Source organism: Gopherus flavomarginatus, chromosome 9, assembly GCF_025201925.1.
Source record: "Gopherus flavomarginatus isolate rGopFla2 chromosome 9, rGopFla2.mat.asm, whole genome shotgun sequence".
Lineage (NCBI taxonomy): Eukaryota > Metazoa > Chordata > Testudines > Testudinidae > Gopherus > Gopherus flavomarginatus.
Genome location: NC_066625.1, coordinates 80711157 through 80727355, shown reverse-complemented (window position 1 = coordinate 80727355; position 16199 = coordinate 80711157). Strand labels below are relative to the sequence as shown.

Below are 16199 nucleotides of genomic sequence, written 5' to 3'. Positions count from 1 at the left end.
GGAAGATGCTCAAACCCCACTGAATTTAACTGGGATTTGAGCACGTAACATCCATGAAGCTCACTTGACAATCCCAGCCCTAAGCACTGGCCACTTGCATGGGTGTAAATTTCACCGAGAACGGGAGACAGGCACGCTACGGATGGAGCTAACACAGTTGTTTAGAGACATGCCGTATTCTAGCAAGCGACTGAACTGCACACACCACATACAAGCCGGCGAAGTTCTGAAAATCTCAGTAACACTTTTTAATATACAAGAATCAAAAGTACAGCAGTTTTACAGTGTAGGAAAATTTCATACATACTATATAAACAACATATTTACATCAGAAATCACTAGGACAGTGGCATTTTTTTCACAAATATAAATTAATATTAATTACTGTTTTAATCAACAGGTTTAAAAGTCCACAATTTTACAGTAAGAGTCCTTCTCCCCCTTTGCTCAGGGGAAGGTGGGGGGAATGGATGAAAGTAGACTAGTACTTTTTTTGTGGATCACTTAAATAGTTCATGTAAAGAGCTGTAAAGTACCCACTCAGCTGGGCACTGCACCACCACCACCTGTGGACAGCAGGTTTTGATCTGTGGGACTTGTTTTCTGGTGAGAATTCATAAGTGACTCAATTTTTACACAGTTTCCAGTAGGGTTTGTGATGTCACTCTGAGAACAGCTTAAATAAACCGAAACCAAACCAAGAAGTTGCAACTTTTCCCTTCAGTGAGACTAGAGCAATTCACTGGCTGGCTTATTAGGAGCAGCTGAACCGCATGTTGACATGACCACCACACTGAAATTTATGGCTGTGGGGCTGTCCTCCCCCACTCGCATTGTCATTCAACTGCCTATTTCCAATGGTTGATTTTGTGGTCCCTTATTCTGGGACAGAGGGTGCGCGCCTGTGGGAAGGGATTATTTCCCTCAGATTTGATATTTCCAGCTTCTGTAAAACCAAAACCAGTTAAGATCCACCCACCATGACAAGACTCAAAACAATACTTCCTTTAGCATCAGGCCTACATGACTTCCAAGTGCTACTCTCAAAAGGATGTGGACAAAGCTTTCGCATGTGCATTTTTTGTTTCCTTCTGTTTCAAGAAGGAAACCAAAATACTTTTCATCATACTGATCGGAACCCCTGAGGGCCAAGCCCCTCGATTCAGATGCAGCAAACCCCTCTCATTGGGCTTTTGGTTGTTTTGCACCAACCTTAACACTGGTCTGGCCAGTACTGCCTTTTGCTACAACTTTATGGCACGTAACATTTTGTTAGGATTTCATGAATGTGAACGAAAAACAACGTAAATCTCTCTTCGCTCCTCCTGGCGAGGAGGTGAATTTAGTATTCACATTATAAGCCAACACCTCTATCTGAAAAGAAAGGACCCACATGACAACATCCATCTGCCATCACAGCTCAGTGAAAACATGCCGGGACAGACATGATCTGTGCCCTCCACTGCGAAGGGGGGAAAAGACATGAGAGCTAGTCTCCCTCCCTTCCTTCTATTGCAAAGAAATTCTTGGCGTGCCCTGGAAGAGGCATCAGTGCAGCGAGGAGGCTGCCAGTATTGGTTCCCTTGTAGCAAGCAAAGCCATTTTGCTTCTGTTTAGTTTTGTGGAAAGCTCAAAGAATGGGAAGCACAGCATTTCCCCTGCCACCAACCAGCCACATTTCAGCAGTCTCCTAAGTCCTCCTTAGGCTTAGTTCTGAGATACCTCTGGGTGCCACTGACAGGACATACAACCCCACTGGGCTATACAGCCAGACCTTTTACAAAGGTCATGCTCTGCAAGTCCCTCGGCACTGAAGGGGTTAAATTTATATAAGCTTTTGTACACAGGTTGTGCATCTGTCACCATGACCCGAATCACACTGTTGTTCCCATTTGCAGCAAACCATGGTTGCTTTTGAATGATCTCGTGGGACAGAGATACCCTCATTAAACCAATGGGCTCAGAATGGATCAAGCACACAATGATCGTAACAGATTTCAGGGACTTCATTCCGTCAGCACCAAGCAGACAGGAAGCTTGGGTGTTATTAGTGTTGATTTGCGTGTACCTTCCAACCTGCCAATGGCAGAGTTAACACCTTTGCCTCAACCGAGACCTGCCTTTACGGCCTTGTCTCCAAGCAGGCAGGGCCTTTGTCATAAGCACCTGCCCCAGGGTCTCAAACAATAATTGTGACCTACATTCATCCAGAGAGACGCAGCAGGAAGTCAGCTCCCTCGCTTTGGGAAAGCGCCTCGGCTGGTTTGGATGTATACAGCTGTTCACCTCTACGAGCCCCGTGGGGAAATTCTTCCCTCAGGCCATTCTGGTCAAGATAACCTGCCAGTAAAAGACAGGCAGGGAATTAAAAACCCACCTCACCTCAGGCCTTTAAAGAGAAGAGTGTTCTGATTTTGCCCAGATGAGGGTAACCTTGCCACCTTTTCAGGAACCCAAGGTCTGCACCCTTCGCATTAAATTGAGTAGTTTGCCACTAGCCTTGTCTTCAGAACACAGCTGCAGTTCCCACAGACTACAGGTCCCAGCCCCAAATGTGCCAATTTAATCTGAATGGCCTGGCTGCTCGCCTCAAGGCAGAGCCTGGCATTAGTGACCTGCAGTCTGTCTCCTGGGGCCTTGACTCCATATTAAAGATGGAGCTGAAGGCAGGAACTCCTCCTGCTCTATATGTGGCCAGCCGGCTGTACTTTGGCTACTCCTGACTTACTACAAGTGTTCTGGCAAATCCCTCCCAGCTGGACATTAGCCTTCCACACTGCACCGTGATCCTAACACTTTGGTGAATGTTTGCAGTGAAGCCTATTCATTTGGCTGCAAACCATTCTACTCCCCTTACCCTTCTTGGGCTTGTTATACATCTTCTGAATGGGGAGGGGGCCCTGCTATGAGGATTTTAAACACTGAGAATTTAGGATTTGCTCAGCAGAAATCTAAGTTTGGAGCACTTATGCAAGTTCCCAATTTAAAGATACAGAAGTTCATTCAATATGGCTACTTTCCACTGCTCAGAGAGTTAGCGCAGATCACTGGAACGTTGGCAGGAAGGTGGCCAGCTCACTGCTTTGTGCAAAGATAGAGCTCTGCATGGAAAACTCCAGCCAACTGTATTCACATTTAACTCGGCATGGTGCCCTCGCCAAGCCCAGCATACAGCTTCTGACCCTTAGATTTCAAAAAGTGCTACAAGGAGGAGTAAACACTGGGATCACCATTCTCCAGTTGGGCAAACTGAAGTGCAGAGAAGTGATTTGCCCCAGGGTCAGAGCAGGTGAGCAGCACAGGGGTACAGAAGCCAGGATCTCTGACCCCCCGAGCCATTCCTCCACCACAAACCATTCAGCTTCCAGCCAATATGTTCTACATAGGGAACATCCTTACTAGCAGCAGCGAGAAATGGGTCAAGAGGGTTTGTGTTGCGGATTCCTGAGCCCCTTCCACTGGGAAATACTGTAACTGCCATTTCCCGTCTCACTGGTTTGAAGGGGGAATTAAGGCTCTGCTCAGGGACTCTGTCCCTTCCCCGTATATTGAGGGCCTCCACCATGAAGTGCACAAAGCAGAGCCAGTCTCTTGAAATGGATAAAGACATGAGAAATGGCCATGTGGGCAGGGAAGTGATGGATTCCCACTCCTACCTTACTGAGTCACTCTGGAGAGGCCCCAAGTTCCCCCTTCCTCTCGGAGGACCATGATAAGAACAAGGTCAGTTATTTACTCTTAGAGCGCCCTCCTGTCCATTCCAAATGCATCCCACCCCCCCACTGGTTACACACACACCCCAGCCTGACTGGGTTATGCCCACCCCACAGCAGCATGTGTCACGTAACGTCACATCAGATTGGGCATACAAAGCCTTCTACAAAGTCTTAAGCAGCATCGGTCCACGTTCTTGGTTCTGGGGAAAGCTCTGCAGCTGTGAAATATTCACAAGAGTCTGTCGGATGCAGCCTTCAATGAAAAACAAAACTAAAGCACAGACTGACACCTGTTCCCCCCTGTGGGCAATGGATCCAGTTCCAATGCCAGACCGGAGAAGGGGGATATGAAAAAGGAATCCAGACCAGAACTAACAGATGGGGAGAGACCCTGCCCACTCCCCCAAATCCTTCTTCACCCAGCAAGACGATAGCAGCATGTTCAATCTCCGATTACTGGGTTGGAAAAGCAGCCACTGTTGCATCAGACCAAGTATTTCAGATGAGCTCTCTACCTCCAATCCCAGTCGCTTTATGTTTTTCGAACATTCCAGTTATAATCTGGATTGTTTTTCTGTTCTAACGACCTGTCCAGGGGTGACCTGTGATCCAGGGGTGACTTGGACTCATGAGGGGATTTTTGAGATGGGGGTGAGCGAGGGTCCGAGAGCTGGGAATGAGGAGGGGGAAGCGGCTGTTTGTAATCCCCTGATTTGTCTGTATGGAAGGACCTGTAATGGTCTGAAGGTCCCGGGCCGTGGTATCCCATGGGTGGCCTGTGATCAGACATTCTTCTGAATTCCTGCTGGTGGTAGTTCTGGGGCCTGAACTCATCAGATCTTCGCCGCTTGGAATCATGGTGGTGTCTAGATGTAAAAAACAAACACACAAAACAATATCAGCTCAAGAGCAGACACTTATGCAGCCTCCCACTCCCCATCCTGAAATATCCAAGGAAAGGTCCAAATTCCACTCCTGAATAATGCTGCTGGTGATTATTTACTCAGTCCTGTAAGTGTGGACAGCACTCTGCAAACAAACAAGACTAGGTGTCCTTTGCCTAGGAAGGCCAGGAATCTAAGTAGTAGAGAGACTTGAAGCCTTTAAGAGCATTCCTGGGAGAACGCTAACTGTGTGTGTCTGCCCGTAGGGGACAGAAGAACTAGCAGCAGGGTCGGGGAAAAGGGATTTACAGGGTAATGCCAGAAGAGAATTGGATAGAACAGGAATGATCAAAGACAAGGGGAGAGAGGGAAGAAAAGCAAAGTCACCTAAATACCTTCCCAGTGAGCTTGTAACACACATGGGTTGGCAGCTCCTGATCGGAAACATACAAGCGGAGACCCAAGACTGGAATGTCATGCTTGGAGTCTACAGCTTACTGGTGGAAAAAAGCAGGCTAGAGCTCATGTCTAAGGTAATCGGAGGGCAAGGCAGAAACGAGAACCCCGCAATGATGCCAACTTCAGAGAGGAAGAAAAGAAAACAAGACCCCAATTAGGTGACTAAAGGTATGTCTAGACTACCCGCCGTATCGGCGGGTAGCTATCGATTTCTCGGGGATCGATATAGCGCGTCTCAACTAGACGCGATATATCGCTCCCCGAAAGCGCTCCTGTCGATTCCAGAACTCCACCAGCGCAAACGGTGGTAGCGGAGTCGACAGGGGGAACCGCGAACGTCGATCCTGCGCTGTGAGGACGGGAGCTAAATTGATCTAAGATACTTCGACTTCAGCTACGCTATTGACGTAGCTGAAGTTGCATATCTTAGATCGATGCCTCTCGCCCCCCGCAGACCAGCCCTAAGTCTGTGTTCGATCTGAATCCAGAATGCAAATGCCAACAGCACCACCTGCCTCCATTCCACTGAGCTCCGGGGCTCCCCCTTGTGGCAAGCAGGAAGTGTCTGTACAGTGGCTGGGTGAATGGTTGCCGACTCCATGCAGTCAGTTTGTGATAGTCCGCTTTCACAGTTACCTGTCATAATAATCTCTGTGTCCCCTGTGGTCTCGGTCACTGTTGTACTGTTCATACGGCCTCTTGCGGGAGAGGTTATTTGGTCGGTAGTTCCCGGAGCTTCGGTGGGGGTCGCCGCGAGACCGACGGTCCCCGTAGTGGTGATCCTTGTACCAGTGCTGCTCGTACTGGTGATGCCGTTCTCCACCCCAGACCTGGTTGCTGTTGCCACCATAGTTAAATTTCCGATCTCTCTGCCAGTCTCCTCGATCTGCAGGGAGGAAAACACAGGCCTGAGCGTGGGTCTCACCATCACCTACCCTACCCTGGACAGACCATGACACAGGTCGCTTGCACACGATAATAGGTGGTAATTCCAGGCAATGGTTTTTGTCTGTCTTATTCAAGCCTCCAGACAGCAGCTTTGTGGGTTCTATAAAGTCCCTTCTGAGGTTAGAGACAGGATGTTTATAATATAACAAGTCATTGATGGCAATGAATACCGATTTAAAGAGGAATCTTAAAGGGTTTGTGGTAAAAGGAAGAAATTAACAAAAGCAAATTGTATGCTGAATATCAGGGGGAAATACCCTAATTCTGTTCTACATCCTGTCCTCATCACTATAGCCTCTGAGCACCTTTCAGTCATGCTTCCCAAACTTGTTCTGCCACTTGTGCGCGGAAAGCCCCTGGCGGCCCAGGCCGGTTTGTTTACCTGCCGCATCCGCAGGTCCGGCCAATCGCGGCTCCCACTGGCCGCGGTTCACTGCTCCAGGCCAATGGGAGCTGCTGGAAGCGGCAGCCAGTACATGCCTCGGCCCACGCTGCTTTCAGTAGCTCCCACCGGCCTGGAGCAGCAAACCGCGGCCACTGGGAGCAGTGACTGGCCGGACCTGCGGACCCAGCAGGTAAACAAACCGACCTGGCCCAACAGGGGCTTTCCCTGCTCAAGCAGCGGAACAAGTTTGGGAACCGCTGCTTTAACTCCATCTGTTGCGTGTGGTCTGTTCTCTCTTTCTCTCTCCTCGTCTCCCTCGGGAACCCCAGAACTTTAAACTTGACTGAACAAAAGCCCCGGAGGATGTACTGCAGGGAACAATCAGGCCTTGGCTTGGGATGGACAGGGGACCTGCTAGCCTCATCCTCCGACTCTCTCGCGAAGGACCCACCTGCGTTACTGAAGTGCCTCTTGTTAGGGTGGCTGTAGTTGTCCCGCTGGTGCCCGTGCATCTGCTGAGGGTGTGAGGGGGGCAGGTGGAGTTTCTGAGAATGAGGGTTGGGAGGCAGGTGAGACTGAGACATGAGGGAATCCCGGCTGGAGCCAGAAGGCTCTGGGCGGAACAGCCTTTTGCTGCCAGCCATGTCCTCCTTCTTCTTCTGCTCCTGCTGAGGACAAGGGAGACACTTCCAGTACAATGGAATGAAAAAGAGAAGATGCTTCCCCCCTTCAATTCTCCAGAGTGCCTCGGGCAGGTTGTGAAACCCTGTCTGTTGCACTCTAGATTCATTTAGAGCAGGGGGATTCCCTGCTGACTGGAGACCTGCATCTTCACTGGGGATTGTGCTCTGAATTACTTTTGTGCTCAAGAGAGTAAGAAATCAATAGCACTTGAGCCAGACCTGTGTAAGGGAGATGTGCAAGTTTCCACCACACACACCGCTGCCAACACGTTTTAAACCTGACGGACAGCATCATCCCCGATTCCTACTCTTGAGCTGGAGACAACCCAATGTGCCACACCAACAGGAACAGTCCAGAGGGAGGCAACAATAATGACTGGATGAAAGGAGAGAGGAGCTTCCACGTGTTAAAAGGGTATCAAATGACTAGCACTGTGCAGTTTATAAAACAGACAAATAAGGAGCGATGGTGGAGATAAACAAAGCAAAGAGTTGTAGAGAAAGCCAATCAGGGGCATAAGAACTCTGCACAATCCTACCAGAGCTAGAAAGCACTGACATTTAAAAAAGCAACCAATCTAAAAGAATATAAATACACCCGCTGCCGAGCCCATGACGCAGCTTCACAAACACAATTCTCAGGAGACAACAGCCCTTGAATTTTGACCCAAAGATTTATAGTGCATCAGTCACCATAAGCCATGGTACCAGTAGGACTGTGTGGTTATGTGGCTGCAACTGCCAGGGCCGGCTCCAGGCCCCAGGGCGCCAAGCGCGTGCCTGGGGTGGCATGCCGCGGGGGGCGCTCTGCCGGTTGCCGGGAGGGCGGCAGGCGGCTCCGGTAGAGCATCCGCAGGCACGCCTGCAGGAGGTCCACTGGAGCCGCGGGACCAGCGAGCGGTAGAGTGCCCCCTATGGCGTGCCACCGTGCTTGGGGCAGCGAAATGGCTCGAGCCGGCCCTGGCAACTACAACAGCATCACAAATACTAGCTAAGGCCAGGGAAGAGATGCGAGAACTCCCTGTTCTATACAGACTCTTCCTCACCAAGGGAGCACGTTTCAGATCTTACCTCCTCTTCCTGGGATCTTTTTTTGTGAGCCATTTTGTAGAGTTTGTGCAATTTTCTAGCATCAAATTCTGTGAACTTGGACACAAATATCCACAGGTTCCTGAAGGGACATTAAGTTTTTCTATTAATTACTAAACAGCAGTTTAACTTGTCTTCCTCATTTGTACAATTTGCAAAAAACCACTGAGCTAAGGATTAGCAATTATTCCCTTCATCTGGCAGATGGCATGCGAGTACAGAGAGATGAAATGATTTGCCGAGGATTACACAGGGAGTCTATGGCAAATCTGAGAAATGAACCCAGGACACCAGAGTCCCAGTCCAGTGCCTTAGCTACAAAACCATCTCTTTGTAAAACACTCCTCCGGCCTTTATAATCTTGGGCCTATCCTCTGCTCAGAGCACGAGCCTGTATAACAAGCAATGGGAATTATAAAAACACTCTCATGGAAAGTGGAGAGAGAATCCCTTCCATCTTGCAAGGGAAACTGTTAAGATGATAAAAACAAAAATATTTTCAAAGAGAAAGCGCCTTGCTGCTGGACTCTAACTCAATCTCTGACAGTTACCAGGCAAAGACCTAAAATCCAATATCCATTTCATCACAAATGCTGTTTCTTTACTTTGTCTATTTCACTCATCTGGGACAGGAAAAGCAGGCTTCACTCAGCTTCACCATCTCCTTTTTGGCTCTCTTGCATCAGCACAACTCTACTGTACTTCAGATCCCATCCTAAGGCTAATCAGTGGCCTAGATAACAGGAGTTAGCAGCCACCCTCTAGTTCCTAATAAAGGGGCATCCTAGGCATCAACTTGCATCAGTCTGTGTGCGGACATTCACATTTCAGTTTCAAAAGAGCTTGTTTCAGTTTCGCAGAAGTGTAAGGGAAGTAACTTAAGCTACATTGATATCAGCACCTCTCCAACTGATAGGCACAGGTGTCTGCACAGAGTGTGCACCAGCTTGGCGCAACTTATTTTTAAATTGATTTATTTTAAGCTGGTGACACTTCTTAATGTAGACGAAGCCCTAGTCTCCAAGAGGTCCAGGACAGAATGGGCCATGGTTCCTGACACACATACCATGCCCCGGTCAGCTTTCAAGAGGGTCTTGGAAACACTGGGAGGGGAACATTGGAATCTGACTTCTGGGCTGTAAAATCCAGCACCTTCCATAAGCACTAAATTCACTTAAATATTCACAAACTAGCCAAAGAAAAACAAAATGGTCTGTTACCTTCTCCACAGCTTGATGTGCTCCTGGTCAGAGTAGGCTTTAAGGCACTCTGAGATGCGATCTCCAATTTTCAGGAGGCAGTTGCGAGTATGCTCCAGTTGTTCTTGCACTGTCAGTCCCTTATCTGGCTTGTCCAGTTGCTTCAGTGCCTTTTTCACTGGCCTCATCCTCTCTTTGCACTTGGGTGAGCAACACAGAGCAAAAATTCATTAATTTCATGCCTGGGTTCTACCCTCTCTGTTGACCTTCTCTCAACCAATCACTGGCAGGGAAAATTCACTAATACCAGCTGTTTGTCATCCTTTATTTAGTTTTAAAATAAGATGTCCCTCATGCAAACAGCAGATTTCGAAAGACATGCAGCATAAAGCAATGAGAGCCTGTCCTCATCATCCACCCACCCCTCCTCCTTCTGGAAACGCACAATCTGCTCTGCAAGTATTGAGCATGCACTCAGTCTGATATCCTGAGGTCTAGATGTGTAATCAAGGGACGTTACTATTTATGCACTGGAGATAGAATACATAGGTTCACTATCAAAAATCACACTGACAGAAAAAGCTTTTTTTAACTACTGCTGTTAACAAAAGTGAAAGAAATTAGAGGAAACCATCATTTGTGTACGTAACAGCACTTTGCCTATAGCCAGTTTCACCCTCTCATTTTTCACTCCCAGGGGAAATCTGCACCACTGCTCAAGTGCAGAATGTATGTTCTCTGCATGTTTCTTTGTTTCCCTGCAGGAAAATGACTTTCTGACAGGGAAGCAAAGGGAAGCCACAAGAGCCATCATACAACCCAACCTAGCAGTATGTTTCAGGTGCCCCGGGCAGCTGGCAGAGAGGTACATCACTGTGGGGCAGAGGACAACCCCAATGAACCATCTGCACCCGGATCCCACCCCACCAAGCCCCAACCAGCTGCTCCTGGACCCCCACCCCACTGAGCCCCACTCCCCCAGCATCTGGACTCCCCACTGAGCCCTCCAACTGAGCTCTATCCCCTCACATCCAGACCCACCCCACACCCTGCTGAGCCCAAACCACCTTCACCTGGACCCCCCTGCAGAGTCCCATTACCTTTGCACCCAGAACCCCTCAACAAGCCCCTGTGCATCCCGTGCCCAGATTGTCCCACACAGAACCCTCTCAACCCACACCTGGATCCCTCCACACTTGGATCCTGCCATGCTGATCCTACCTGCCCACACCTGGTGCACCTGGCACGGAGGGGCAGGGCCCTGGGTTTTTCTGGGGCAGGCTCAGTCCTTGCACTATGTCAGGGTTGGGTGCAATCTCACCGCTGAGTCCAAGTGCTGGGGGGGGGGGGGGGAAGAAAGATGCACAGTGATCTCCTCTGTGCAGCCAGCGGCCTGTGCTCCCCAATGCTATGCTGGAGCCTCCACATTTATTTGACAAATAAAATTTACAGAATTTTGAAATATTGTACACAGAATTGTTAATTCTTTGGGGCAGGATTTGTAATTACTGGGTGCAGAATGCCCTCAGGAGTACTTTTCAGTCAGTACATTTCAGTCACTTTCCCATTGTTTGTGTGAGTCTTTCGGAGAAACAACCAAGAAATGTTCTGTTTTTATTTTTTAAATAAAAAGGGACTGGAAAAAAAAAATTAGCAAGGGGCCTCAAGAGTAAATACAGTATCTGAAACTACTTCCCCCTTTTCATGTTCTGTATGAACACATATCTCCTTACTGTACATTCCATTCTATGCATCCGAAGAAGTCGGCTGTAGCCCACGAAAGTTTATGCTTAAATAAATTTGTTAGTCTCTAACGTGCCACAAGGACTCCTGTTCTTTTTACTTGTTTTAAAAAACTGATTGGCTTTCCAGTTGATAGCACCCCCTTCAAATATACAAGCCAGGCAGAGGAGAGTCCAGCATAAGAGACTATATTAAGGGTATGGCTACACTTGCAGCTGTACAGCGCTGGGAGTTGAACCTGTCTTCATACAGCTATGTAGGGAAAGCGCTGCATTTCCAGCGGTGCTGGGAGTGGTGCACTGCGGGCAGCTATCCCAGCGTTCAAGTGGCTGCAACGTGCTTTTCCAAAAGAGGAGGGTGGGGTGGAGTGACAGGGAGCGTGGGGGGGGGGGGGGAAGAGAGAGAGTGGATTTTTGGAGCCGACACTGTGTCAGCTCTCTGCCTTGCAAGTTCCGACCCCCTTCCTCCACCCCTCTCTGACACTAAATGCAAATAGCCCTCTTTGTTTTTTTCCCTCACAGACCAGATAAGCAGCTGCTCCGAAATGGACCCCCTCCGCCCGCTGTGCTGCTTCTCTCCTCAAGCAAACACTAGCTGTGGACATTCCAAAGGGATCCCCCTGCCTGTCTCTGCTAATTCACAGCAAACAGGAGCTGTGTTTGTTTTTTAGATAACCAGCTCCGGGAGCACCCGAGTTCACAACAAAACAAACAGAGGCATCACAACAAAACAAAGAGAGTTATCTTTACTTAAAAGCATTACGGGAAGCTTCCGGAGGTCAGTTACAATGTAGTAAGATTAATCACTGTTTACACTAGCACCCCGCACTGTTCTCTTTATTCCTCTCTCGAGGTGGAGTACATGCAGCACTGTAGCCAGGGAGATACAGTGCTGTATGTGCCTTGCCAGTGTGGACGGGGAGTGAGTTACAGCACTGTAAAGCCACCACCAGCGCTGTAACTCTCAAGTGTAGCCAAGACCTAAGTGTTGTGTTTGCAGCCATGCTCACCAGTCTGCACCGGCAGCACATTGCTGAGTTTTCATTTACACAGCTTGGAAGCACTTACAGTGGAACTTACTACAACTCAGTGAGCAAATGTGGATCTACAGGACATACAAAAAAGTTACTCTAAGGTGGCCTCAATATTCTTCCAGCCCAGGAATAACCTGTTAAGCCCTTGGTTGCTGAGGGAAAGAGTCTGCCACACACTGCTACAGGGTCACAACGTTTGGCTATGACAGTCAAGGCAGCTGTGGGAACGGAAAGCTTTAGTTTGAAACAAGAAGGTGCTACAGTGAATTAGGGTGTTGTACTTCCTCTGCTATGCCCACTTCTGTCGTGTTCCCAACAGAGAGATGAAATGAGAGCATGCATTACCAGTGCAACTAAGTGGCACAGAATCCAGAGAGGAGATATTCCAAACCTGCTTTTAATACTGTGCTCTCTAAGGAGGCCTTGATGTTTCTCCCATTTGAGGTCCCACTTCAGAGCCACCATCCTTTCAGACAAGGAGAAGTCCTGACTGGGACTCCTTTTGCCACTTATCCATAGTGCTCTCAAATTAGCTGCAGGGGATCACTCTTAAGCAATGTGAACCTTTCCTTCCAGGACTGGAGTGTACTGAGTCTATAGAATCCCCAAGGGCTGCTTGCTTAGCAGGGGGGGTCCAAGTTAGGGCACTTAGGCAAACGAAGCCGCAGATATTCATAACTTACAATGGTGTTAGTGTGCCAGGAAACCCCAGAGCTCCCACTGTTGTGCCCTTGTCTCCAGAAGAAGATACTCACTATGCTGAACGTTTCCTGGTCCAGGTCATCATCCTCATCTTCTCCAATGGGGATGGGCTCACTCCCTGCTGTAATGTGGACAGGACCTTGAGATCGCTTCCCTTTGCTTCCAGACTTGGTCTCGCTACCTTTGGCCTTGAAAAGAACAAACAGCCCTTTGACAGTGAGCTGAACCTGGGGATTCTGCATGGCCCACTGTGAAATCCTCTGTGACGACCACCACTGGCAATTAATAAATGGCATGCCCCTCTGCAGCATTTTCCTCCCAAAAATCTTCAAGTGCTTTAGAGTCAGGAATGAATGAAAGTCACATCATACCCGTGAGATGAAACTGGAGCACAGACACACCTGGGCCAACGTTTTCAGAAGTGGCACCAGTGATTTGGGGTCTGTACACAGGGAGAGGCTAAACCCGCCTGTGAGGGACTGCACTGGAGAATTAGGGTCACACAGTGGGTGCGTATCCTCTGGGAAGGGCAGACCCCCCACCCATGGCCTGATATTTAGAAGGGCCTGAAATTCCACTACAAGTCAATGGGAACTGCACATGCTCAGAGCCTCTGGAAATCAAGCCCAACAGCTCTTCAGCTGGGCACCCCAAATCACTGACTGCTAGTGAACATGTTGAGCTGTCCAAGCTTGCCCAGGAAATTGGTGCAAGAGCTGTCAACAGAACCGAAGTCTCAAAGCAACTGATCCTGAGCTTCAGCCTCAGAAACGATCATTTCTCCCTTATTCCTATTAACAGCTGAAGGCCATGCTGCATTTCACTTGGAAGGGGACTTCCCCTAGATTTGAAATAAAGTCTCAGCTTTGACTTAGGACTGCAGTGTCATAATATACTAGCATTTGGTATAGACCTCAGGTACCCCAAGTCATTACTATGAAGCCTTTCACCTATGCCTAGTCTGAATCCAGCCCATAGCAGCAGTGGCCCAATGTCCAAGGGGCAACTAAGTTACGTTTCCCGCATAGCCTGACCCCTGTGCTGACAGAATCAATCCTTCCCAACATGGGAACAGCCAAGATGATATTTCATGGCCCCTGTGTAGGTCGGATTAATACGGACGGATTTGAAGTCCAGAGCAATTCAGACACAGCCTGCCAACACCAAGACTAATTAAAGCCTTACACCCTTTGAACAATAAGCTCCAAAATCTTTTCTCTCCTTTTCTTGATGCCAGCCATTCTGGGATACTCTTCTGTTTGGGGATAGCTGTCTTTTCAAGTCAGTGTGAAAATAGCTCACTCCTTTTCACACTTTATACTTAGTTCCCAACCCACAGAATAGGTGACCTTTTCCATTCTTCACTGCACTTTTCCCTCTTATTCAGGGTAAACCCTCACTCCAAGAAGTTCTGGAGGCTAAGAGCCCTCCCCAATACTCACTAGTAAATGATGCCCTAGCATTCTTTCCCATGGGGTCTTTAGGAATGTCAAATCTCATACTGTGTCCATCTTTGTGAATATTCCCTGGAGGGACTTCACTGCCCTCTCAAACTGTTTCTCCTTGACAGGTATTGGTATGTGCAGGATTCAAATCTGAAATCTTGAATGTGATCTCCAGCCTGTAACATGTTTCTAAAGGTTACATGTAAGATATTCCTGGTACCTTCTCTTTCTTATCCTTTGTTTTCTTTTTCTCTTTATCGCCTTCCTTTTCTTTCTTTGTGGATGACTGTTTTTCCTTGTTCTCTTTGTTCTCTTTCTTCTTCTGTTTCTTTTTCACTGGGCTCTTTTCCAAGCCATCCTCCTAGGAAATTAATCACAGGCTCAAACATGGTTCACAAAGTCAGAGCCCCTCACCTCAGACACATTTTACTCTATAAACCTACATCCTGCAAGAGCACCTGAATCTTGCTGCTCATTCAAACTTTTCCTAGCTCCGATTAACCTAAGCAAGTCCAAAGCAGTAATCTGCTCAACCCCCACAAACCCTGCCTCTAAGGTTATTCCGTCAAACCAGCATCATTCTGCAGCCTACTAGTAAACTGCAGCTACATATAACACTCCCTAATTTAATTTAGCTAGTCAGGAGGCTCAGCTCTTCAAGGTAGATACTGATCAGAAGCATTAAGAAACCTTTAAATTATGTGCAGAGCAACCCAAAGAGAGGGTTTTTCCAAGATCAGAATTATCTTGGTAAACTCTGGTTTTGCCAGTAGCAGGTTTTCTGAGGACGGTCTCCAAGCCAACAAAGGCTGAAAGTGGCCCTTTTGGGGCCCATCCACAATGCTCTGAGCATTGGCTTAATGAGATGGGTGGAGAAGGCCTCACCACCTTCTATGTTCCCAAGCAACTCAACATGTTTCCAGTGCAGAGCTGCCAGGCCCCTATTTCAGTTTAATACTCTGCAGTTCCCCTAGTGGTTGTTTGGTGAAGTTGCAACAGGTGCTTTTCAAGTGTAGTTTCTAAAGCACCATCACAGTTCAAGCAGCTTTGTAAAAACCCCATCCACCTGGGTCAACACACCTTGACTTCACCCTCTTCTGACTGATTGTCTGAGTGCCGAGGAGAGGACATGTCATTTCCATGCTCATCTTTGACTTTGGGAGCTTTGTTCTCTTTCTTCACGCGTGGTTTCCTCTTCTTCAGTTTGGTCTGGGGAAGAAGAGAAACCAGTTAGGGCTCGAAAACCACTTCCTGAAACAGAAACACCATCTCTCTTCCTCTAGGCAGTAGGAGTCCATTTGGAGCACTAGAAGATCCAATGGGCCATGGGAAATGACAATGAGCCACTAACTAGAATTACAACCTCCATCAGAGGGTCCTATTTTGGCTAGCAAGAGGAAATCCATCTGAGGTTTGAAGGCTCAAAGGACTATTCTGAACACACAGAAAATTAGTACGAGTGAATTGCTGGCACCAAGCAGCCTGGTGACGGGGCAAATGAAGGAGAGCTGGTGCCTGCTGCCAGAGGGTATTTAATGTGACACCCACATTGCAGTATCCAGGAGGAAGAAGGCTGGGATAAAAAGAGCTTTATTCTCGGTACATTCTCTATCTATCTCCACAGCTCCAACGCTCCTTGCTAGTTGGGGCATTCAGCATCCAACCCTATCGTAAGCCATAATTTTTCATAAAATCTGGGCACATCTCTATTTAGAGTTCACTTCTGCTTCTGACAAGTGACTTGGTAAAATGAGAATCATGGAATCCTATGTATGATGCGCAGTGTCTCACACATCAAGCACACACAGCTTACAGGTAAAAAGATGCCCTTTTCTAAGTGACAGATCTGCCAAGTTAGCCTGGCCCTAGGATCTGAGAGCCAAGCCCCACCAGCTCTAGGTTCAATGGGATGA

The 16199-nt window shown here is 48.1% G+C and overlaps 2 protein-coding genes across 11 annotated transcripts in view; one reads left to right on the top strand and one right to left on the bottom strand.

Moving 5' to 3' along the window:
• LOC127058035 (F-actin-capping protein subunit alpha-2-like) overlaps positions 1-16199 on the top strand; it is a 348126-nt gene that overhangs the window by 112859 nt on the left and 219068 nt on the right. The gene's annotated exons all lie outside the window — the stretch shown is intronic.
• CHD2 (chromodomain helicase DNA binding protein 2) overlaps positions 1833-16199 on the bottom strand; it is an 88425-nt gene continuing 74058 nt past the window's right edge. For 9 of the 10 annotated variants that reach the window (XM_050967381.1, XM_050967385.1, XM_050967382.1 and 6 more), the window contains 8 exons: positions 15367-15495; positions 14507-14647; positions 12895-13029; positions 9385-9563; positions 8147-8246; positions 6844-7060; positions 5696-5945; positions 1833-4582 (listed from right to left, as the gene is read on the bottom strand). In XM_050967381.1, coding sequence (XP_050823338.1) covers positions 4249-4582; positions 5696-5945; positions 6844-7060; positions 8147-8246; positions 9385-9563; positions 12895-13029; positions 14507-14647; positions 15367-15495 — 1485 coding nt within the window. In that variant the 3' untranslated portion in view covers positions 1833-4248. The remainder of the gene's footprint in view (positions 4583-5695; positions 5946-6843; positions 7061-8146; positions 8247-9384; positions 9564-12894; positions 13030-14506; positions 14648-15366; positions 15496-16199) is intronic. The other variant, XM_050967384.1, reaches the window with a different exon arrangement.